The sequence below is a fragment of the Vanessa atalanta genome, chromosome 18 (assembly GCF_905147765.1).
Source record: "Vanessa atalanta chromosome 18, ilVanAtal1.2, whole genome shotgun sequence".
In the NCBI taxonomy this organism is placed as follows: Eukaryota; Metazoa; Arthropoda; class Insecta; order Lepidoptera; family Nymphalidae; genus Vanessa; species Vanessa atalanta.
Genome location: NC_061888.1, coordinates 860,007 through 885,236, shown reverse-complemented (window position 1 = coordinate 885,236; position 25,230 = coordinate 860,007). Strand labels below are relative to the sequence as shown.

At 38.1% G+C, this 25,230-nt stretch overlaps 1 protein-coding gene across 1 annotated transcript in view; it reads right to left on the bottom strand.

Annotated features, from left to right (window-relative positions):
* Positions 1-25,230, bottom strand: part of LOC125071084 (kinesin-like protein Klp98A) — a 41,532-nt gene that overhangs the window by 4,817 nt on the left and 11,485 nt on the right. Inside the window, exons 4-26 of the mRNA XM_047681176.1 lie at positions 15,548-15,670; positions 11,034-11,273; positions 10,678-10,853; positions 10,425-10,552; positions 10,003-10,112; positions 9,747-9,917; positions 9,254-9,493; positions 8,896-9,085; positions 8,591-8,762; positions 8,355-8,511; positions 8,066-8,239; positions 5,739-5,864; positions 5,195-5,314; positions 4,479-4,638; positions 4,021-4,174; positions 3,537-3,774; positions 2,395-2,482; positions 1,779-1,927; positions 1,325-1,536; positions 824-983; positions 701-740; positions 463-629; positions 34-222 (exon numbers count right to left, since the gene is read on the bottom strand). Of these exons, the coding sequence (XP_047537132.1) occupies positions 34-222; positions 463-629; positions 701-740; positions 824-983; positions 1,325-1,536; positions 1,779-1,927; positions 2,395-2,482; positions 3,537-3,774; positions 4,021-4,174; positions 4,479-4,638; positions 5,195-5,314; positions 5,739-5,864; positions 8,066-8,239; positions 8,355-8,511; positions 8,591-8,762; positions 8,896-9,085; positions 9,254-9,493; positions 9,747-9,917; positions 10,003-10,112; positions 10,425-10,552; positions 10,678-10,853; positions 11,034-11,273; positions 15,548-15,670 (3,684 nt within the window). The remainder of the gene's footprint in view (positions 1-33; positions 223-462; positions 630-700; positions 741-823; positions 984-1,324; positions 1,537-1,778; positions 1,928-2,394; positions 2,483-3,536; positions 3,775-4,020; positions 4,175-4,478; positions 4,639-5,194; positions 5,315-5,738; positions 5,865-8,065; positions 8,240-8,354; positions 8,512-8,590; positions 8,763-8,895; positions 9,086-9,253; positions 9,494-9,746; positions 9,918-10,002; positions 10,113-10,424; positions 10,553-10,677; positions 10,854-11,033; positions 11,274-15,547; positions 15,671-25,230) is intronic.

Here is a 25,230-nt window from a genome sequence, read left to right as displayed (position 1 = left end):
TAAATGAAGTCCCCGTATCCACTTCTCACAAACCTTTCTGAAGAAGGGCGAGAAGGCGACAAGCGACTCCCGGGTGAGTGGCGACGCGTACAGCGGACACCGTCTGTCCGTCGAGCAGACCGTCAGCAGTCTTCTGAGGAACGTCTCCAGCTGTGGTCTTCTAGACCGTGCCAACGCTTCGGAAGACCAGAGGGCGCGGCCGGGAAAAGGTATCGCTGCCACCTGGTAAACCCGTCCTCAATTAATCCGCAAAAATAAAATACGTTTTCTTACACCATCTGAATCTATCAATCTAAAAATGCCCCTTCCGTCTCGAGGAGTCCGCTACCGGTTCCGGGATCGAAACCGGGTCGGCCCATCGAGAAATAGCCAATAGGTCGACAACCAGCAATGAGGATATTTACCACTCAACGGATATACGGATACGGATACACAAAGGCCGGCACGCGGCCCGGCGGCTACCTTCTCCCCGTAGAGCGCGCGCGCGGCGAGGTAGAGGTCGCGGAAGCGGCGGTAGCGGCGCAGCAGCGCCGTGTGCGCGTGCGGCAGGCGCAGCCGCACCTCGTACTCGTGGTGCGTGCGCGCGCCCGCGCCGCGCGTCACCCAGCCCGGCACGCTCACCACCTCCGCTGCGCACACACACACACTCTGTCAGCATCGGCGGACCTCGGGGGAGCAGTGTCAGGGGTAGTTCACTCACCGAAGTCGATGGGGTGCATGAGGCCCTCGACGCCGTAGTCCTGAAATATAAGATCCATTAAATTTTTAAGCGAACGTGTGACAGCGATTTCGACGTGCAAGCGACGAGGGCGAGGGCACTCACGGCGACGGGGCGCGGCAGCGCGAGGTCGCGGGGCGGCGGCTCGCGCGCGGCGGGCGACGCCCCCAGCGCGCGCAGCGGGTCGCGCCACGCCGGCTCCGACGGCAGCTCGTCGTTGGACGTCGACACGTTGTCGGATGCCTCCACTTCCGTTTCTTTTAATCTACATTTTGGTAAATATGGACCATTAAAACATTTTAAATGTCTAATTGTATTAACGCGAAGACCAGAACATTTTTTTAAGGCAATGATATACTGGATCACGTGCTGACAAGTGATTATTTTCATCTCAACACACTGATATTACAAGAACTCTTATACGAAGAAGTTTAAACGACGCCAACTAAGTTGTTATGTCCGAGACATATTCACTGTGGCTACCTCACCTTTGAGACTAAATACATCGATATATTCTATTAATTTTCAGTAGAATAAATGATCAGTGATTACAGGTAAATGGAATCTGAAAAATAAGTGAACGCATTCAAGGAGTTCAGCACTGACCTGCACCGCAGCGGGTCCTCGAAGCGCCCGTTCTGCAGCGCGTCGGACGCGGGCTCGCTGGCCACCTGCATGTCGCTCTCGCTGAGGGTGAGGGAGGGGGTCTCCTGGATGGGAGTCACCATTATGGTACGTTTGTTGGGCTGGTTATCGAAGAAAGAATACTGTAGAGCCATCTCCAGTCGGACGTACTTTTTCTGAAGTTCTTGAAGCACCTGTTATAAAAAGTTTATAGAGTTAGAGGGAGTGGAGTTACCGATTTACAGAAGATTTTCTGAAAATGTCTAAGTTATCTATTTTCGGTTGTAACTTAAACATTAAATCTCGATAACAATGTCTAACGCGGTAAACATCAAAATATTTAATGAGGAGCGAAATTAAATAAATATTCTTAAACAAAATAAGATTATTTAATTTCAATAAATAAGCGTCGATTTATAATGAAAGATATATTTACTGCGATCTGTCTGTTCAGCTCTTCCTTGGAACAGTCATTTTCCAGCGAGGATATGACGAGCATCTTCTGCGAGGCGATCCTGGAACAGAGCCTCTGCATCGCTCGGAGCGCCTCCGCTTCCGTGACTTGCCGACGAGACTTACCGTCACCTACAAATATAATTCCTACAATAAATCTTCAATCATTATTTTAACCAGGTACACGTATATTTACACAAATATTTACTGACGAGAAAGCTTTGTTTAAGATTCCGAATGCCAGAATTAAAATGCCATCATCTGTACCATAACACCCTTGTGCCTGTAGTTACACTGGCTCACTCATCTTCAAACCGGAACACGACAATACCAAGTATTGCTTCTTGGCGGCAGGATATATGATGAGTGGGTGTTACCTACCCAGACGGGCTTGCATAAAGCCTTACCAACAAGTAACATGAGTAAATCACGTTTAGTACGAAATGTCTTAGTGTGCGTGAGACGACTGAGAGTAGAGACAGCAAAAAAATTCAAATTAGTTGTTTTTTTTTGAGTTTATTTTATTACCAATCAATTATTTTAATGTTGAGAGAGGAGCCGTCATGAGTGATATAGGTCTTTAAGAATAGTATACGTACTAATTCTCCTCCTGTATTTCGTCCTCTGATGTCTCTCCTCTGGCGACCTCTCTACCGAGCTAGACGACTGCCCCTCCACTATCCGCGGCTGATAACAATATTTTCATATTACATATAATCAATTTCAAAATCGAAAAAAAAACGATTAATAATAAATATAAATAATAAATATTGGATAACATCACATAAATTACTCTGATTCCAATGTAAGTAACTAAAGCTCTTGTGTTATGGAAAATCAGAAGTAACGACGGCACCACAAACACCCAGACCCAAGACAACATAGAAATCTAACGAACTTTTTTTACATTGATTCGGTTGGGATTCTAATCTCTTATCTATTATTTATTGTATATGTAACATATAATTATTGCTATCTTCAATATATACAATATCTAAATTTTTTGGTTTTATTATTATGCATTGTTATGGTAAACTATATTAGGAATTTAGCGCGGATAATCTGGCTTCCTAGTTCAGTTACTAGGATTTCTGTTAAATAAATCTCAATGCAGCTAGGTTTTTCGAAGTTGACAATGTGTGTCATGCTTTTCGAAAGAAAGTAATGCCATTAATATCCTCATTTTATTTTTCTTTTTATTATATTAGGTGGGCATTGTATTGGTTTTGTTCGGACCTCCTGATGCGACATGCATTGGCGTATTCCTAGGATAAGGATATACCTTACATACTCAATGCGCCACTAACTTTGTGAACTTATATTTTATAGCCCTTGTGGTTGCAGGACCGCTGGGTCACTCACTCTTCAAAGCGAAACACGATAACAGTAAGTATTGCTGCTTGGCGCTAGAATATCTGTTGAGTGGGAGGGATCTACCAACTATATTTATGTTCCCTTATATATAAGTATCATATCCTATCTTCTCACGTGCTATCGGATTAAGACTGCAAGACAGCAGAGAGAGCTCTTATGGTATGTGTAATCAATATTGAAATAATAAATTATTTTGAATGCTATATTCATTGACTACAGACAGATCTCATGTATTTTGTACATTAGCAAATTGTAAATTTCCCATTGATAAGGCTTGGAGCATATTCTACCACGCTGCTTCAATTCGGGTTGGTGAAATTCACCACACATGTATTTATTTTTGTTATAATATTTTAACAGTATTCACCTTGTGATAATCTTCAGTGCTCGACATATCGTCACTATCATCAGGCGCCGGACCCAGTCTGAACTGAGGGAGGGGAGTGGGTTCGTCACTAGCGAAACCCGAGACCTCGGTAGTGGACGGAGTGGGGAGGGAGGACTCGGATGGGAACGGTTTCGGCGAGGACGTCGCCGTGTGGAAAGTGTCGGATGTGTTCAGTGTCGAGTTCGGGGACGGCAGCGGGTCGAGGCTGAGGCTCAAACTGGAAACGAAAATAATAAATGAATGTAAAACAACGTAATCTATAGGCCGTGCCGGCCGTCACCGACTCGTTTCACTATTCAAATATAGTAATTATTTATTAAAAAAGTTCCGTATTCTAGTCCAGATAGGTCAAATATATCAATCAAGTGCACCAATTATACAGGCGGATATTCAAAATAGTAAAATAATAAATAGAAATAGCTGCTGGCGTCACTTATTTGAAATGCTCAAAGCGGTCCCCGACCTGAGGCGCTTGGCGCGGAAGTGCAGGCGCTCGTCGGCCGCCAGCGCGGCGTCGTCGGGCGTCGGCGCGTCGGGCGCGGGCCGCGCGCGCAGCACGAGCTCCGACTTGCTGCGCTGCACGCCCGCCGCCGGGGCCGCGTCGCCGCCGCACTCTGCTGTACTCATTGGGAACGGTTGTATCAAACGCGGTGGTCTACGCGTGAGTCTAAGCCGAGGACCGCGGGATCGAGGGATGAGCTCGGTCCGCAGTCAGCTGAGTTTGTTTATGCGTAGGATACGTATCTTCTCGTGCTCGGCAGTAGAGGACAACATCGTTCGGAAACCGGCAGGTATTAGGTCAAACTCATATCGCACGTTTCTACGATCCCGCACTGGGAACTCCTCAAAGAGTGAGGAGGCTCAAGCTAGGGGACATTTGTAGGCCAAATGTTGGAAAAGTATTTGACGTCCGAGGCCCACCTCCATGGTTGCCCCCGTCGGCCAGGGCGCGCGTGAGGCCCCTCTCGCGGGCGGCCAGCAGCGCGAGCTCCTGCTGCAGCCGCTCCACCTTGACGCGGTGCGCCGCCACGCTCGCCACTCGACCTTGCAACTCCTGCTCCAAGCTCTCCAATTCTTTTTTCTGTGTCAATGACAAAATATAGTTAATTTAATGACATCATTTGGTAGTTGACTGATCTAGGAAGAGCGGTTCCATCTTCCAATTAATTGAATAATACAGCTAAAAAAAATAACAAAATAATAATTGAAATCGGGAGAGAATATAAACATCGTGAGGAAACCTGCAAGTATCGTTAGAAAAGAAAACCTGCCATATATCCATTAACCCATTGGACCCGCATTGGAGCCTCGCGCTGGCTCCAAATATTATCCTCGAAAGGTGAGGCCAAAATACATCACCCAATTCACAATATTTGAGGAATGAAATGATCGCCTCCAGGCTGTTTCGAATAATTAAAATATAATTATTATTGTACATGCAAAATGGAAAAAAAATATCCCGCTGAGTTTCTTTCGCCGGTTCTTCTCATGTCCGAGGAGTTATCGGTCTATCAATGACCAAGTGTAAACACTTCTATATTGAATAAAGATTTTTGACTTTGACTTTGAAGAGTGTTTAAATTAACAAAGTTGCACCATTCAATGTACCACTATTTTTAATTTAATGCACCACTCACGTGTCTTTCAACGGTCTCTTTGATGCTCTTGGCAGTGTTGGGCTCGCACTGCTGCAGGAGATGCATCAGGCTCTCTGTGGAGGTTTCTGAAGGAGGACTTTCTGGACTCGGTGTGAGGCTCTGTAAAAAATAGAAGCATTTCAAAACCTTGAGTCGAACACACCATCGAATATACAAAAAAATAAATTAAAAATATGGACAAATTGAATTAAAACATACTTAAAAGATGAGTACGTACTAGAAGTTTTAGTTTAAATCTATCAAGTTTTGTTTTTCAAACATGAATACTGGCACTAGCATCAGCGGATTTATCAAAAAACTTTGGATTTTATCCAATGTCAAATCAAATATTAAAATTCATAATAAAACCCAATTTACAACAATTAAAAGCATGTAAGTGTATTATATTAAAGTATTCCTTAAAACAACATTATACATCGTTAGGTCCTTAAAGTGACATCAATTTCAGCATCATATTATGTAACGCATTACATTAATATATCTCTATCTCTTTCATTTCAAAATATTCGAACTCCAATCTCACCTCATCCAAGTAGTACCCCTGCGCGAGGAGTTCCTCAGTCTTGGTGTTGACAAACTCCTGCAGCTGGTCTTTGACCCCCCCTTGCCGGCGTCTCAGGTCCGCTATCTGCAGTTCCTCCTTCACAATCTACGGGGCACGGGAGTAGCAACGTAATGGTAACGGTGGAGTTCTTTACTTCAAGTTACGTCTCTATTCGTTTAGATAAAATCTAAAAATGTAAAAAAGTGTTTCCTACAAAGCTTCAGATATATTTATTATATACTATATAATTATTGAGTAAATATTTGACGTGATTCTGATTGAACTTGAAATAAAAAAAATCCACTTAATAAAAAAATTAATAACCAGCGGAGGAGACCTACGCGGCTAAAGCAAGCATCGACACTAACTGGGACGGTGGTGTTTCGATTATGAGAAAATAAAAAAACACGTATTGTTTGCATGAAAGTGAATGTACTGATATAGTGCTACTAGTGGTTCTCGAATCGAAGTCGATTAGATTTTAATTATACCCGTGTCTTATCGTACAAGTCTTTATTTCGAAGCTTATTAGTTTTCACCGTTCTCTGTCTATATCGGCAACACAATTTTATTTTCAAGCAAAAAAATTTAGGTGAGAAACACTAGTAGCCCTGCAGGTGTGTGGGACAATGACATAAATGATTACAGACTACAGACGCCGTGACGCAATGTTTGTTTATAGCGCATTCAGCTTTATCTAAGAACATAGATAAAAAATACAAGGAATAAAAATTATGATGAGAAAAATATCGCAATAAGTGATATTTAATGACGAATTACTTCATATTTTATTCAGTGACCTGTGAGAGTCGCAAGGTGCAATGCATTGTAGGAGATAATTATTTTGTATTACTTAACATGATACTTACTATCGTCGGTGTGCTAGCGCGTAGTTTATTGACTCCTGTTTGATTATGAAATTATATCGTTGATATGTTTTTTAAGGTAGATGATATATATAAAGCCTCTGTGCATCGATTAAATAATAATGTAATAAATGATTTTCGATACCTCTTGTAATAACGTCGCCTCATCTTCTCCGAGCAATATGATCTTTGATATGATAGACAATACTCACTTTCTTAATAAATATTCTCACAACGGCACGTCGACGACGAGAAAAACGATGAAGACTACTGAGCGGTGTCACAGCGGTGATTTTACTTTGATAGTTTGATAACGTACCAGTAAAAATGTAGTCGCACTTAAAAATTACAAAACTTGGAAACAAGTGCCCATATTCAATGGTGAATCAACTAAATTTTACTACTGAAAGTATTAATATCACTTAGTTACGTTCGATTCGTTTTAAATAACTCAATTTGGTTTAGAAAAGTGTCGGCAAGAATAGGACGAATGTAAATCGAAAACAAAAAACGATACTTGGAAAGTTTTCAGCGTAGTCTTGTAATACTTCCAGGTTATCTGGATCAATTTTAGTTCGAATTTTTATTTGAACTAGAAAAACCAGATATTGATTCTGAAAGAAAGAAGGCTGTGCCATACAATCCATGGTGCATGAAATTTTGCATCGCAAAGTTATCGCCTCTGTGTTCGCGCTTAGTGACGTCAAAAAGTTCAGACGATTACTGGACGCTATTATACAAATTGAAGCCCAAGTGCGGAATTGATTAAATAAAACATCGAGGAAAAATGTCATTGTTGATCTTTGTGTTAATTTCGCTTATAAGAAAAGGTCAATGTATAGAAATAACACATAAATTATTTTTATGAGTGCTCATATCGATATCTTTGACCAACCACCATATTTTCCAGAATTAGCCCATGTGATTTTCCAAATGCTTTGAATTCAAATTCAAATTGAAAATAATCTCAAAATATTTTATCTTTCTAGGCAAAGAGAAAATTAACATATATTTATATTGATTCCATTACTTTTTAATTCATCGACGCCTACGCCACCGTTAGTTCTCCGGATATTATAGTCAAAGTTGCAGACAACTTTATGTGTACCATCCATCCTTACCACGAACACTTATGAATTCGCTAGAAAATCGTGCTTGCGAGTGCGTACGCACTGCGCTCCCGCCGGCGCATGCGCGCGTACTGACCTGGTCGGTGACGGCCCGCGCGGCGCTCGCGTGCGAGTGTGCGCTGCCGCCGCCGCCGGCGCATGCGCGCGTACTGACCTGGTCGGTGACGGCCCGCGCGGCGCGCGCGTGCGAGTGTGCGCTGCCGCCGCCGCCGGCGCATGCGCGCGTACTGACCTGGTCGGTGACGGCCCGCGCGGCGCGCGCGTGCGAGTGTGCGCTGCCGCCGCCGCCGGCGCATGCGCGCGTACTGACCTGGTCGGTGACGGCCCGCGCGGCGCGCGCGTGCGAGTGTGCGCGCGCGCTGAGCTCCCGCTGCCGACAGCGCAGCGCGCGTCTCCTCAGGGTCCAGCCGCGCTCGAGCGCCCGCCAGTCGCCCGACAGCCGCCGACACGCAGCGGCGTACTCCTTCTCCATCGCCGACCGCTCCTGGTTCACCATGACGTTGTGTACATTTGTCATTGAAAGTTCATCCAGTTGTTTGATTGCAAGTTGGTTAGTAATATGAGTAACAGTAGCTATTCATTATTAGTTGGTCTTTCACCTCATCGAGTTGCCGCTGCGCCTGCAACAGTTGCTCCCGCTCAGCGTGCCAGCGACGTTGCCGCTCCTCCTGCTGCAGCTCGAACTGTTGGCGCTCTCGCTCCAGCTCAGCGCGCTGCGCTTCGATACGCTCGCACCGGATCTCACTTTCTAAATCACTGCAACGACGCATTTTATTTTAACATTTACAGACTTCCAGCCTAAATTAAAATTCATAAAAAATATAAAATGACGTACGAGAGCGCGGTATTAAGGTTCTCGTTGCTCGCTGCGAGGTCGGTGGTGGACCAGGAGAGCAGAGATAGACGGGAGAGGTTCATGACCGAGGCGCCCTCCTGCCGTAACTTGGCGGCCTCTGCGGGGTCGTTGTAGCGGAACATGTTCGTGCGGCCGAGGAGTAGGATGCAACCTGAAGGCCAATTTTTGTTATATTTTAAACTAAGCCGTAGGTTGTAATAAGCGTAATGTTTTTTGCATGTATATTCATAGGTAGAGGAGAGGTCCCTAATCCGATGACTATAAAATTCTGCTTGCACACTAACCCTGGCTGAGCTTGGCGGGTTTGTCGAGTAGCACGGTGTTGAGCCAGCACTGCGCGGAGGGGGCGGGGCTGATGGTGGCCACGCCCTCCTGCAGCGTGACGCGGCAGTGCAGTGGCAGCACGCCGGCGCCCGACAGCACGATGTCCGGCGTGGGCGAGTACTCCTCGCTGCCGATCACTGTCTCACCTTCCTAGAATACACGTTAATATTCAAATCATGTGAAAGCCAGGAGTCGTTAAGAACATATACTTTATACATCGAGGATAAGAAAAAGTGTCACTGAACTGAATTTAAAAAAAGCTACTACACGTTAACAAAAAAATACATTTAAATATTTCTTACTTTTTTATTTATTTACCTTGAGATGGTAGAGCGTGACTCCTGTTGAAAGCAGGTTATCATCTATGCCCACAAGATGCGGCATATCTGAATCAAGAACAACTCCAAGTCCGCTCTTTCTGAGACCCAACGCCTTCTGTTCCTGTAGGATCTGTTGCGTTTCCCGCCATTTCTCAGTCCACTTTTCCGTTAAGACTTTCTCTTGGGCCTCTTTGCGTTGCAGAGTCGCGAGTACAGCTGGTTCCATTTCGATTGGATCCTAAAATTACAAATAAATTAAATAAATAAATATTTAAAAATAACTTGAAACGTAACATTTTAACAACTAGATTATAATATACGAAAATATTCAAATCAATTATAAACAAAACCCTAACCGTTAGACGTCTCCAAATTGTTAAACAATTGGATTAAAAAAAAATTAGACGGCAACCTGGATGTTGGGATCCAACGATAATATTGTTTATTATTACTGTAGAATTTCTAGTAAATAAAGATTAATTTTCTCTTACTGTGTTGTGAGATATCTGCTTGCGCAGTTTCTCGATCTCCTCCCGCAACTCTCTGATGAGTTTGACATTTGGATCCTCGTTGATAGTAGGCTTGTTGATGATGTTCTTTGCCCTGTTAGCGTACCTGAGAGTGGATAACGTTTCACCGTAATTGCAATCCGCTGGCGATATCTAAAAACATAATTAATAAAGTTATTAGAATATTTATAAGTCAATAAAATAATGAAAAAATACAAAATGAATTAAGCTTACTCACCGCAGCAATCATAATAGTCTTAGAGTTTCCTCCAAGTGAATCTTTTAGTAACCATGTCAACACCGAATCTCGATATGGAATAAACACTTTTTTGCTTTTTGGCGTACGACCTTTAAAATCACACAAAACGTTTGAAATAAAAGAACAACGTTTAAGAGTTAAGAGTTTAACGAAACATAGTCATAAATTAAAGTGGATCTAAGTCATTACCTTGCGGTACTCCTTTACTTTAATTGCAGAAAAATTATAAGCGCAATGATAGTTAGTACTGATCTTAAATTTTGATAAGATTTAAAGAATAAGAGGCATTCCTATTGTCAAAATACAAAAAAGATTCTATATTCAACCATGAAGTTATATAATTAATTAATAATCACTCTGATAAAGGTACAATTAATCAAAAGCTTCACAAAATTACTTACTATCAACTGGTTGGTTAGTGGCCTCAGCAAGTGCGGATATGACTGAGCCTAATGTCACGAGTGACTTGTTGATATGCGCCCCTTCGACTAATCTCTGACCAGTGGCTCCAGTGGCATCAGCTCGCTCACTGAAACATTTCATACAATAAGGCTACAGATACAGATAGACGACAGTACTATCACACAAGGTACAAATTTCATATAAATGAAAAGGTAAAGTTTGAAATTTGATAAAAAATATATCTCAGTCTACCTGCCAGCGAGATCGACGAGGTGAACCTTGGACACAGTTTCGCTAGGCATGTTATTGTGACGCAAGTAGCTCGCCTGCACGAAGGTGATGGTAAAAATGGCGTGCGACCGGGACGATACATCGTTCATTTGAGTTGATGCGGTGGTTCGGTGGAGATTGCCGCGGTGCATGCATTCCTGAGAAAAGTTTTAAACATCTTTATGAAATAAAATTCATCAATTTGTCACAAGTTTTCTAATAATATTAAGTATTCTTTTAATGATTAAAATAACAATTGCTATTATGGACTATTCTTTTGCTAAATATTAATTCATCGTGTGATGAGACACATCACATTTAAAAAAAAATTAACCTACTTGTATGTCATCATAATCCGAGACTAGATGCTTGGACAGGTCTTGGACATAAGGCCCCAATTTAGGATGTTCTCGGACTCTCAGCGAGTGGCCGGCGTCGGTGGCCAGCAAGTCCTTCACCCTCTCGTTGTATATCTCGAGGTAGCTGACCTCCGTGCGATACGAAGCGCCGGACTCCTTTCCCGCCGCCACTCGCGAGAAAAGTTGGCGACATATCCGCGGAATAAGTCCCTGTGATTCCTGTCAAAGAAATACGAGTTAATTTATATTTATATATATACATTTACACGTACACTTTTGAAGTATAACTTAGCTATTTTTGCATTAAAGTTGTTATCTATGTATTTTTTTTTAAATTGCTATTATTGAGGTACAGTAGAACGCCGATTATCCGATTTAATTGGGACCGTTGTCGATTCGGATAATCGGACTAAGACTGGTAATAAAGAAAAACGAACTGTCACGCATAGAATAAACCTTATTAAGTTTAACAAACACAGTTCTACAATAAGTCTAACTTGAATAGACAATCAGAGTAAGTTGCGACCCCATCAGACCTTAACAAAAATTGAAAGTATAGAAATTACTTGGTTATACTTGGGTATACTAGTATTTCTCAGGTAAGAGAGAAATGTACTGAATGTGTAGTCTTTAAGTCACACAGTAGTGATTGCTGTACGCATAATTTGCTGTTCTTTCGCATAGCTTAGCAACGTAGGTGGGTAGGAGTAACATATGAAGCCGAATACAAAACCACTTAATCGGATTATCATATGCTATAAATTCGTAAAAAAAAAACTATCAATAATACTAAACTAGGAACGTAACAAAAAAATATGACTAATCGACCTTGACAATACTCAATAAACAAATTACGATTATAACACGAGCGATGAGCGCGACCTCCCACGTTTGGAAATTGAAACTGCCTCGTTGGTTGGTTAGTTAGTCTATGATAATATTCTGAGTTCCAACCTCAGGTCGGGCCATTTAGAAATTAGTTGATTTTTTTTATTAAGCGAAATGCTCTTAGAAAATTCTTGAGGTTTTATTTAAGATTTTTTATTCTTTATTGCTTTAGAAATTAGAACAGTTTATTGAATGTTAATATTTAGTACGATGTAATCATCGTACTCAATATTTTTATTAAACCAAATATTTTATGAATCAATTTGAGTATGCTTACTCAATTAAAACTTATAAATTAATCAATCCCATATTACACATATGTCGGTCAATTATACGCGACGACTTGTCAACGGCGGACCTCGCGAAATTCTCAATAACTGTCCAAGGTTTTAGGAAGCCCGGACTCTTCATACAGTGATATATTGAGCCATAGCCATAAAGGACATCACAAGGCACCCATAGGGCTGCTTATAAATAATATAATATACGGGAATGACGAATAAACACGAAACATTCCCATTTTTTAAATATATATCGTATTTTATTTTTATCTATTTTCTGTCGTTATGCATTCACATACGAAAACACATTATTATTATTTATATTTTTTACTTTTTCAATGCTCTCGTTTTATCGAGGTTTTATTTTCCGTTTTTGCGGGACTTTGTCCAAACAAAAACGGTTAGGACTACCTAATCATTAGATAAGAATTTCCGAACAGAATTGTTCGGAAATGTATTGAGTATGACTGCTTTCTGTAATAAAATAAGAGTGAGTTTGTGAATACCAAGCGCCTGTGTAAGCTGGAGAAAAGTGATTGAGGAATGACTCCAGTTGATGAAATGATAATGGGTATAGTTTTTACGACTTTTACTTTCCACTGAGATTTAATTTCGATAGATTATTATTATTATTATTATAAACTACCCGAACCTGCGGCTTTACTCGCGCGAAATTTAAAACTACACCCTCGAGGGGGTACATTAATAAAAGAAGCCCTTGCCCGGAATTTACACTATCCACATACTTAATACCATCTTAATCGGTTCAGCGACTTAAGCGTGAAGAGGTAACAGACAGACAATCGCATTTACAATATTAGTACAGAGGTATAGATAAGTAAATAAAGACGTTTTAATAACATTCACATCGACGACTGTGTGATCGTAAAAAAAGGTTATTACCAGTTTATGTGTATACTAGTAGAAATAAATTATTCTGATAAATATAGCGATTCTTTCATTAATTGGATAAAGTTTTATCAGATGCGTATCATATTCACGAACGATCTGTGTGCAAATATCAGAACCAACTGTATCTCTGATCCGGTTTTATTTTAGGTGATCGGGTAAAACGAGCAGATTTTCAAAGTAACTAATATTCAAATGGAATCATGTTCCATTACCAGTCGTTACCCTTGAAGGATCAATTCGAACATATTGGAAAGACGATTAAAAATTTTTGAATGTTTATCTTAGTGATGTTCAAGTTTTTTTGGGTAAGATATGCGAGCTGATGCAAATAAGCTATTTGCATTATAAAACACACTAATTTACATTCTTTATTGAAACAAAACAAAATAAAGTGTTGCAAGAGACAGAAACGGCAAAAGCATGACTGCAAGAGACAAAATACATACCTAAAAGAGACTTCTTGTACTAAAGCTATCAATACATCTATCCTAATATTATAAATGCGAAAGTAACTCCGATTGTCTGTCTTTTACACATTTACGGCTAAACCACTGAGCCGGAATTGATAAAATTCTATCATGAAGCGAGGTTGAACATCAAGGAAAGACATAGAACGAACCCCCACCCCCTATATGTATAGTCTATTTTAATGCAAGTAGGAAAAAAGGTAAACAAACCTTAGATTTACGTATTTCAAGCGATTTGCTATTAACTCAGCTATATTGTTCACTAATCACATTTCTTTATTTATACAACAGTATTACACTTCACTATTAATTTTACTTCCAAAATTCCGATAACAGTTTCTCAGTTTTTCGCAAATCCATAGTGTATATAATACGAAAAATCAAGCCAATAGCCGAAAAGCAAGGCCAATAATATCGCGTCAATTTGCTGTCAAAAGTTGTTTATTTGACTTTTCTAATGTTATGGTTGGAATAAAGTATAGGTAGGCAACACTCGTTCATCATTCATTCGTTCATCAATCATTATTTTTTTAGAGTTCCGGTTTGAAAGGTGAGTCAATGTAACGGCAGGCACAAGGGATATGACATCTTAGTTCCCGTGGTTGGTGCGATTGGTAAAATATTCGTATGGTGCCGGCGCTCTGGGCAGTGGTTACTAGGTGGCCTAAAGAGGTCGGAAGATAATAAAAATATCGTGAAAAATAAGAACCTTTTTTGTATCATGAGAACTTCTCCTCAGCTTGTATTTACTTCGAGACCATACAAATTTTAATCGCATGCTCATGTTGAATTTCAAAAAGCGAACTATAAAGCTGGATGAGTTAACGAAAATTAATGAACTTGGACGGAAAGACGTGAAACCCATTGACGCATAGTTAATTAACTGTTTCAGCCCCCGTATTTCTCGATGACGCATACTTCATTGTTCGTATTTCAAAACTCGCACTATACCCTGTACAAGTTAGCTTGAACCTTTTGACAGATGTCATTTTTTCTGATCGACATAATTTTGCAATGACGAATATATTATTTTCTTAACATGAGCTAAATGCAAGTTTTATAATGCAAAAAAGTATATGATCCAATGCAGTAAACCAAATGAAAAAAATATATGATAATCTTCAGGATACATGCTAGTTATTTGTTATTTTGAAAACATGATGTAATTAATTTGGTACGATAGAAAAAAAATGATTTTAAAAATTGTAAAAATATTTAAAAAAAAATACATATAATACAAAAGTTCCTAAAGATTCAAGCGTTATCCGAAAATTCTACGATAATATTATAAAGAGGTATAATTTATTTGTTTGTATGAAGGGGGGAGGGGGGTAAGATGTCTTTAGGTAATCTCTAGAATTATCATTAATCTACTTATTATCATTAATAAGACAATTATGTATGTTTATATCATATCGTTTTCTTTATTTATCTGTTTCCGTGCAAAGCCGGGGCCGGACGCTAGTTATGTATATAATTCTTCTGGACACGTGAGTCAATTCAATAATTGCTCTTAAACGGTTCGACCGATTTCGATAATAATTTTTGTGTGTTTGAGTGTTAAGATTAGACCTATACTGGACTGGTGGGTAATTTTTTTATTAATTAATAAAAATCTTGTTTCTACAAGCATGGATGTTTGTATTTAAGATTGATAGACTTTGACACCGTTTGATCGATCACCATTAAAGTTGTACACATGTGTATTTTTCCATGGCGAAAGAGAGAGTAAGGTCCTCTCTGACTGGTCTAAAGTCCAGTCCGGGCGCGGGCCTCAAGGATTTCTGTTTACCCGGGCTTACTCACCTGAAAGACCAGGCTCATATAAGAACCTTTAACTATCCACTATGATGTAATTCGCCGCTAGTGGCGCTGCACTATATCAACTTCGTTCCATTATATGAATTAAGACAAAAGTTTTACTAATATAGTAATCTTGACTCACCGCTGACCCGCTACCCATCATGGTGAACGTCTTCCCGCTTCCAGTCTGCCCGTAAGCAAATACGCACGCATTGTAGCCTTCGAAAGCGCTGTCGATCACATCGAGACCAAGGTCGGCGAACACCTGAAAAAAGAAATTAATTACGTTTTACTAAATACAAAAACACAAACTTTAAAATTTATGATAAAAAATTTCTTTCAGGTATTTGATTTGGGCAAGGGTAGATTGTTGTATTCCGGTATCGAAGCGTGAGTGAGTCAATATAACTACAAGCACAAAGGATATATAATACGTCAATAACTTAGTTCCCACGGTTGGTGGCGCAATGGAGATGTAAGGAATGGTTAAAATTTCTTACGGCACCAATGACTGTGGGCGGTGGTTACCACTTACTATTTTAGGTGGCCTCTTTTGCCCGTTCTCCTACCTATATCATAAAATGATAAATAATAATTATTGGACAACATCACATACATTACTCTGATCCCAATGTAAGTAGCTAAAGCACTTGTGTTATGGAAAATCAGAAGTAACGACGGTACCACAAGCACCCAGACCCAAGACAACATAGAAAACTAATGAACTTTTTCTACATCGACTCGGCCAGGAATCGAACCCGGGTCCTCGGAGTGGCGTACCCATAAAAACCGGTGGTCAAAAAAAAATACAAATTTGTAAACACCCTAAGAATAATTGAGGTCGTTATGTGCAACGGATCCACCTCTAGTACTTGTGTACCTAAAATACTCTTTATATTGATTTGTCCGAATGTTTGTCACTTCAGCTTTATGTTCCAGTATATGTGTATAATATTCCAACGCTGATTTTCAGATGTCACACTATTTAACACTCCTCCATACGAAAGCGTTTTTAAACAAATTTGTAAAGCTATGTACGAACAGACCTCCACGAGTAACCAATAAAACTCACGTGCGAAAATTGCAATAACATACTTTTTTGTTGTTTTCTTATGCTCTACAAATATTACTTTTTAAAATTTTTTTTATTCGCTGGCAATACTCATTCACGCATTTCCCCCGAATGAAGCCACATATTTGGGAATACCCACTAAAAACCAGTGGTACCCTCTCGCACAGCCGTAGTCATTGAAATCGCGTTGAATTTTTCACCTACCGTATATTTCAAATCGCGCAAAATTTTTTTCGCGCTCTTGATTTGATTTTATCTATCATTATAATAACTTCGTAGTCGTTTTAAGTGTTGGAAAAACCACAGACAGATACAATTGATTCGATAAATTAAATTAATTTGCAACAAGTCGTTACGGTCCACTGATTTAAATACTAGTTTATACAAAGACTTGTTGATGTTATATTCATATAAAAATTATCCTTATGTCTGTTTGAGTAATATCGGGTAAGTAGGTAAATATATACTGTTTTTTTTTTAACTGGGAGGGGTTCTTTTGGGAGGTTAAAAGACAGACAAGAAAACCAATAACCATAGAAAATACGGAGAATCTGTCTTAGGTAATCATTAAGTTTTTTTTTATGGATACAAATTTGGCCACATACATTTTTTGGTCAAGTCAAGAGTCAAGGTAGAGAGTTTCGGTCGAGAATGAATTTGGCTATTTTTTATACTAATCGACAAATTATCACGTATATATTTTTTATTTACAATAAAAATTCTGAACAGTAGAAGTTGATATATATTTTTTCCATTTGTTTGTTTTTTTTTCATATAGCTTTTATTATAGAATATGGATGTAGGATTTTTTTACACACGATAATCTCATTTTCTTACGTATATCATGTACTAGCTCGTACCAACTTAGTACGGGTAAAATTCGTACAAAGTTGGGTTAACTTTGTATGAACTCAAAAATTCAAAAAATCATTCGTGAGCATCTACGTCGTGAAAGGAATAACTATGCTGGGTTTCAAGTCAAATTCAAATCTTCATTGAATATATAAGCATTACCTTTACTTATTGACTGTCAAAAGTCTCCCAGTTCGAAAATAAACACCTCGAACGCGATAAAAACCGGCGAATAATTTCAGCGAGTTTTTTTTAATATTATATTTATCATGTGAATCGGGCCTAACGTAACGGTGATCTTTTGATAAGTTAATGACATTTCGCTTATATCTGTAACATTAACAGCCTGTAAATTTCTTCTGCTGGGCTAAGGCCTCCTCTCCCTTTGAGGAGAAGGTTTGGAGCATATTCCACCACGCTGCTCCAATGCTGCGTGGTGGAATACACATGTGGCAGAATGTCGTTGAAATTAGACTCATGCAGGTTTCCTCACGATGTTTTCTTTCACCGCTGAGCACGAGATGAATTATAAACACAAATTAAACACATGAAATTCAGTGGTGCTTGCCTGGGTTTGAACGCGAAATCATCGGTTAAGATGCACGCGTTCTAACCACTGGGCCATCTCGGCTATCTGTAACGGCTATTACAAATACATTATTTAATTATTTATATGTTTACAAAATTATATACCCGAACACCATTAAATTGGAATGACGTTTGTCGTATGTCAAGCGTAGCTGTCACGCACACAAAGAAAATAAACTCGGCTCGGCTGTGTTCGTTCTTTTGTAGTGCGATACTATCTAGAATTATCTAAGTATACATTTCATCTTTCTATACTGCTGCTCCATATACACATCAACAATGGCAAATCCCACACTCCTCCGTGGGAGCGATGTGCTTTAAGAGTTTTCTCTTCACATATTAATATATTTACTTACTTAAAAGAGATTTGTTAACGTATGTAAGGCCTCTATCCAACAAAGGTATTTTACACCACTTTAGTGTTTCATAACTTATATTAAATATTTAAAAACCAACTGGCTTTATGTATGTAAACGAAAGCCATTACACATAAAAAAAAAAAAACAAGAATTAAAAAATGCGTATCCTTGATAAATAATATGCTTATCGACTTTCAGACGATTTATTTATTGTATTATTTTTAAGAGACACAAATTTTACAATATATTTATACACCGATTAAGAATTAGAAATTAAAACAAGAGCTACAAAACAAAAAACTTGTCCGCGGTTTTGCTCGCGTTTCAGGAATAAGCCGTCGCCCGTCAGTAATTCGGAATAAAAAGCCTGATGTTCTTCCTTGGAGTTAATCAAATTCGGTTCAATAGTTTGCCGTGAAAGCGTAACAGACGGACAGTTACATAACATAACATTCGATCCAAAAAAAATAACTATAATTACAAAAACAAACCTAAATAAAGCAAAAAAAGTTCTCGGGTTTTTTGTCTATGTATATCATTCGCAGGTGAGAATTTAGATGATGGCATATTTTTTATGTTTCACGCTTCTGAACTCTCTGAACTCGGGTAAGGTCAGGTTACCATTCCGTCTATTAAAAGTGAGCGAATAGCGAGTGGACAAGTTGTAGTGTAGTATAGTAATACTTCTAGCGTAGTTGTCACTTGTCAGTCTCCGTCGAGAATGGTTGACGTGACGTCGTGAAATATATCGGTCAGGATAGAAATTGTCTATAACCTTGAACGATCGTACCAGCTGTATATATTTATATAATTCGATCACAGAGTCTGTGACTCAGTGTGTTACGTCAGATAGACACCAGCATATCTGGTGATCTTTAATCGCTTGTTTACTGCGATATATACTTTGAAATAATGATCTTGTCGTACATTAAGCTAATTTAAAAATTATCCTAGAACTTTTCTAATTTTATAAGTAGGTATACGTATGTTTGATAGACTAGTTATCGCACGCGGAATCGCCTGCGTGTGGTAAGTTTTATGTATTAAAATAGCGTAAGTCCTTTGGGTTTCAAGGTTGGTTCTTGCCAAATATCATATTCGGTTCTGTAGTTAGACCGTGAAAAAGCATCAGATAAAAAGACAGACATAGTGACATTCGTATACATAGATGGTTTACAATTAGGTATAATCAAGTGTTGAATTAATGGATCATGATGTATTATCTATATTATATATGTATGTACCACGTTAAAATGTTTTTTTGTTTTTAAGGTAATCCATGCTGGCGTTTTATAAAAAAATGCCACAAATAAAAGAACTATTGAATTGTATAGAAAGCATCATATAATAATAGTATAATACATAATTTTATATTATTAGCCATTGACTTTTAAACAACGAGATGCTACTCAGAATTTATCGACAGAAACACTAAATAATTTTAATTTCGACCCTTCCTATCTCAGGTAAAGGGTCACATAAACTCAGTGACTACCTATCAAGCCACTAGACCAACGAGGCAAGCAAACATACACGTACTAGTGGAACGGCAACCCCACCATTGAATCCATCAGTTAATTTATTACCAAGCATCAATACTTTATATTTCAGGTAAAAGTAATAAAACGTAAACAGTCTGTAAACGTCTCACACTCCTGGACCTCCTATTCACGGATAGGTATGGCATTTTGTCCACCACGCTGCTCTAACGCAGCTTGGTGGACACATGTGGAAGATTTACATTCGACACATGCAACGGTACCACACGATGTGTCCATCACCCTCGAGCATAAATTCCAAAGAAAAATTAGACACATGCTAACTTAGTGATTCCTGTCTGGGGACAATACCCTGTAACCATGATAACCTGTGAGACTATTACGGTTAGCTATCAAATATTTGTTGCGGAACCGTAACAGCCCCACTGTTCTCTCCGGTTAAAATTCACGAGTTCGAACCACTGAGACATCTCGGCTCGAAGAGAAATTGACCCAGAATAATTAGAGTAAAAAAAAAACGGTTATTAAATCATAATGGTGGGCGGCGCATTAGTGGTTTTATATATTTTCGAAGTTTGTGGGTTTACAAAAACCACTGCGTTGAAATGTGCATTGGGTTTCTATTTTAAATTTCGACGGATATAATAAATTGTGCTAATGCATAAAAAATAAACCTTGACATTTTTGTTTATCAAGATTATTCTCTATCTCATAAGTGCAAATTCATAAACGATAATCTAAGCATAATTAACTAATTTCAATCCGAACGGTCATTGGTCAATGACAGCCGATGACGTAAGAGCGACCAATGAGCGTTTAGAATTCAAATTAGTTAATCTTACTTTGACCAACGTTTTACAAACTAGAAGTTAATCAATTATGAACCCAATGGATTTACGTTAGGCAATATTAAAATACATATTTATTTACATAAAAATTATTAACAGTAAGTTCATTATACGTGCTAGTAACATTTCCCCGTTAAATCGCAATGCTGATCCTCTGTGTTAGTAGTAAGTAGTTAAGTGTAAATTTGTTGTATTGTAAATAAAGATATATTAATCACAAACCCTTAGTAATGCACAATATAGCTGAGTTATCAGCAAATCGAACGGAATCAGTAAATCTAAGGTTTGTTTATCTTTATTCCTACTTCGATTGTAATAGGCTTTACAAACATACATACATACATACAGACATACATACACAAACACATATACATATACACATACACACACACATACATACATATATACATACACACACACATACATACATACATACATACATGAAGTATTAAAACATTACACTCTTTTTTTGGGGCATTGTCTCATAATTACTATTATAACATATTCATAATATATTTATCAGGTTATTCATAATTTGTACAATATTGTAACCGCGTGTTCCACGAATGTGCCGTATAACGACGTGAGCAGACTAACGGAAGTATATCATTAAAATACAATACAGAGATCTTTACCATTTTCCCACGCTTTAATACAATACGCAAAGAAATAAAACGAAAAGGCTCTACGCAACAAAAATTACCTTAAGAAATATTACAAAATATATAATACGAGATTTTTAACTCGGCGGTAAGTTTATTTGTAAGCCCGTCAGAGAAACAGAAGAGCCGAGATGACCCAGTGGTTAGAAAACGTACATCTAAACCGATGATTTCGGGTTCAAACCCAGGCAAGCACCACTGAATTTTCATGTGCTTAATTTGTGTTTATAATTCATCTCGTGCTCGGCGGTGAAGAAAAACATCGTGATGAAACCTGCATGTGTCTAATTTCAACGACATTCTGTCACATGGTTATTCCAGCTTCTGCCTTACCAGCTTCTTCTACCTTAGCCCAGCAGTGAGAAATTTATAGGCTGTTAATGTCAGAGTAACATCCAGCTTTTATTCATTTATTTCATCAAATCTAGGTAAGTATTAGCTCTCATAACATACTCTACCGCCGAACAGCAGTACCATATTGTGTTCCAGTTTGAAAGGTGAGTGTGCCAGTGTAATTTCAGGTACAAGGGACAAAATATATGATGATGATATTTCTATAGCGACAATTTGTACGGGCGGTGGTGACCTCGGCATCAAGTGGTCTATTTGCCAGTTTACCTACATATTTTTCACGAAATGTATCTTATTTTAATTAACTTATGACGTTGTTAGATTAATAAACCCTGTCGTGTAATTCAGTCACGTATGAGCGCATGCAATTTGCCTATTAAAATTATTAAATAGTTAAGTATTTAATATAAGAGTTGAATAACTTTGACATTATTCGCTCGGCCGTTGTAAACCTGGTTATTTACAGGTATAAGAACTCACCTCGTGTCTCACTCGTGAACTGTGTGGTGATACGTTATTTTGATGCGTGGATCTCTTCAATGTTATAATTATTATAGTTCATAATCGCTGATCACCTTCTGGTATTACACAATCGTTTTTTTGAGGTGAGTTTCGTATATGTTATTATAGAATAATTGTACTGATGATAAAGACAAGTTTATAGTTTATTTCAAGCCAAGAAGGAATAAAGAAAAACAAATCTTAGATATATGTAGTCTATGTTGTACAATATTGATTGTCAAAATTCTATACATCATCATTCAAAGAAGAACCGGCGAAACAAACTCAGTGGGTCTTTTTATAGTAGTAATTTGTGTTTACAGTGATATTGTTCTCATTTTTTAAGCGGCCTGGAGGATATCATTACAACCCCAAAGCGTGCTATCATATGAACTCTAAGACAAAACAGTTCAGCCTCTCAACCTTTTTCTCCAAGTTAGAATTTTTGTTTTATCTATTAGCGACCTCCGAGAAATACTAGTAGAAAAAAATACGTTTACCCAAATTTTCAGTTATTACTACGGTCGAATTTCAACCGCTGTGGAAACATTAGTATATAAAAATACTAGCGACCCGCCCCGGCTTCGCACGGGTGCAATGTGGGTAATCCCTAAGAGATAGACACATACCATCGCGGACTTTTTTGAAGACCGTTTTAAGGTGTACAATACTGAAGTACATTATTTTGATCTATCTCGTAGGGTTCAGCCAGCGTTTACAATGTAAGCGAAAAAAATGTATATATTTACGACATCACATTAGAAACTTTTAAAATTATTATTGTTACTTAACTATATTGTCTATGTATTATATTCTTTTATATATTATATAAAAGAAATACAATTATCATGAGTGTAAATTATATATTAAGTACCTATGTAATACAATTGTAATTTCTGTTGGTGATCCTTTTAAAATAAAAATAAATAAAAATACAAAAACCTTCCTCTCGAATCACTCTATCTATTTAAAAAAACCGCATCAAAATCCGTTGCGTAGTTTTAAAGATTTAAGCATACAAAGGGACATAGGGACAGAAAAAGCGACTTTGTTTTATACTATGTAAAGAAGCTACTGACTTACAAAGAGATTAAGTCGAAAGTCGCTTTAATCGCAATCCATATTTTTTCAATCTACGGCATTAAAAATAAAAAACTAATTTTAACGGATCCGTTTTTCGATTCTGTAAACAACTGGAACAGAAGCAGTTCATACCGGTTACGTTTTATTAAGACCGTAACAAATGACGGTAAAAAGACGCCCGTTCGTGACAACGACAAAAAAATGTCAACCGTACGAACGTATGATACGTTTTCCAATTCATCTCGTACTGCCGACATCATCTGATATTACATCGTTTACAATTTAAACTATAAATTATCTTGGCAATGTAAATCATGTCATTATTAAAAATTGTTGTAACTTTTGGTCGAAATGTGCCCATTTTTTTGGAAGAAATTCGACCAAATTTTTATGTTCTGCTTATTAGTAGCACGTTTCCCTTCGAACTAAATAATTTTCATTTTTCTCTTATATAATAAGTACTTAACAAAGTGTATGACAATTTTAGACGTTCTCATAGTGTCGTACAGATAAACTACAAGAAGGTACATCGAAGTAAACAACAAGAACACTAATCGCAAAAGTGACAAGAGAAGTAGTCACAATTGTTACAACTGCATATAGTCAAAACAAAATCGAAAAAAAGGTAAAAAATAAAAGTTTCCAATATCGTTTGAAGAAGAAACTGTGACAAAAGAATTTGTCAAACAATTTTGATGGTTCACAGGACGATCATGTGGTTTTACAAGATACTTCAAAAAGTCCGAACTCCTGAGCCCCTTGTGGAAAATATAACTTTAACATACAGAATTGAAATTCCCCTCAAAATCAATAGGCCATAGAGGCTCCGGAAATCACGTTGCATAATACCGTTATTCGTACATTGTACCATCAAAATGGCGATTAAGCACGTTAGTTTTGCGCAAGGTCACAGAAGTCACAGTTAACTCCAATCAATGAATATGTTTTCACGACTTACATGTTTTAAGTGTTATTTTTATTATTTTTTTATAGTCTGAATTATCTGCCGACAATAGCTGAATCGTGAAACTTTTTTTTTAAACTCTTGTAAGTGTGCCTTTGCCTAAAAACTTTTTAATTTAATTTTCCTTCAAGGAATTACTAATATTCCTTTTGCCAAATTCAGTTAACCGTCAACTTTGTACGAGGGGACGACATTAACCCAAGGTCAAGATTTAAATTTTATAGCGTTCGGCTAATGACGTGAACCATGGCAGCTAATGTATACATTATAACGTTACTTTTAAAGCATTACGTTCATAAATAAACACCTTTGCACGCATTTTTGGAGTTTAAATTTAGATACATTTACATATAACCTATGGCTCTTACAATATCGATACATTTGACATAAAACCTGTTTTTAAATTAAACTTCTTGGCAATGGCATTAAATAAAAAATAAAAAAAACGTCATCTATACATATAATAAAATTGGAGTGTCTGTTTGTAATACTAAAATAACCCCTTTTTACTAAATGCATATGTATGTGTACCATAAATATACTTATTATTTTAGAATTATATATAAAGTCACGCAGCAATGTCCAAATACTGTCCAGTGCCGAGCGCAGCCCTCGCGTATGTCACCACTCCGCCGCGCCGTCACATCGGGTGCCTTAATATCAGTGCGAACTGAACAATAAGTTTTTTTGTTAAATTAAAACGCGCACATAGTTGCGGGCACAGCTAGTTCATCAACACCATTTTTTTTCATTTGTTGTACCACATAGTATGTATATACACACCTACAAAGGTCGATTAAATAAAAAAAAATATATAAAAGCATGATTACATAACTGTATAAACTGTCGACGGAGAATTAAATAAAATCCTATTTTGTCTTGGCCCTTTTTTTATTGTAAACAATAATTACAAATTAAGACAAAAACGTCAATTTCCAAAACAGTCGCTACATTATTTCAGCAATGTAATGTAGAAATTATAAAAGTTTGGGTAAATTATGAGCCGAGATGGCCCAGTGGTTAGAACGCGTGCATCTTAACCGATG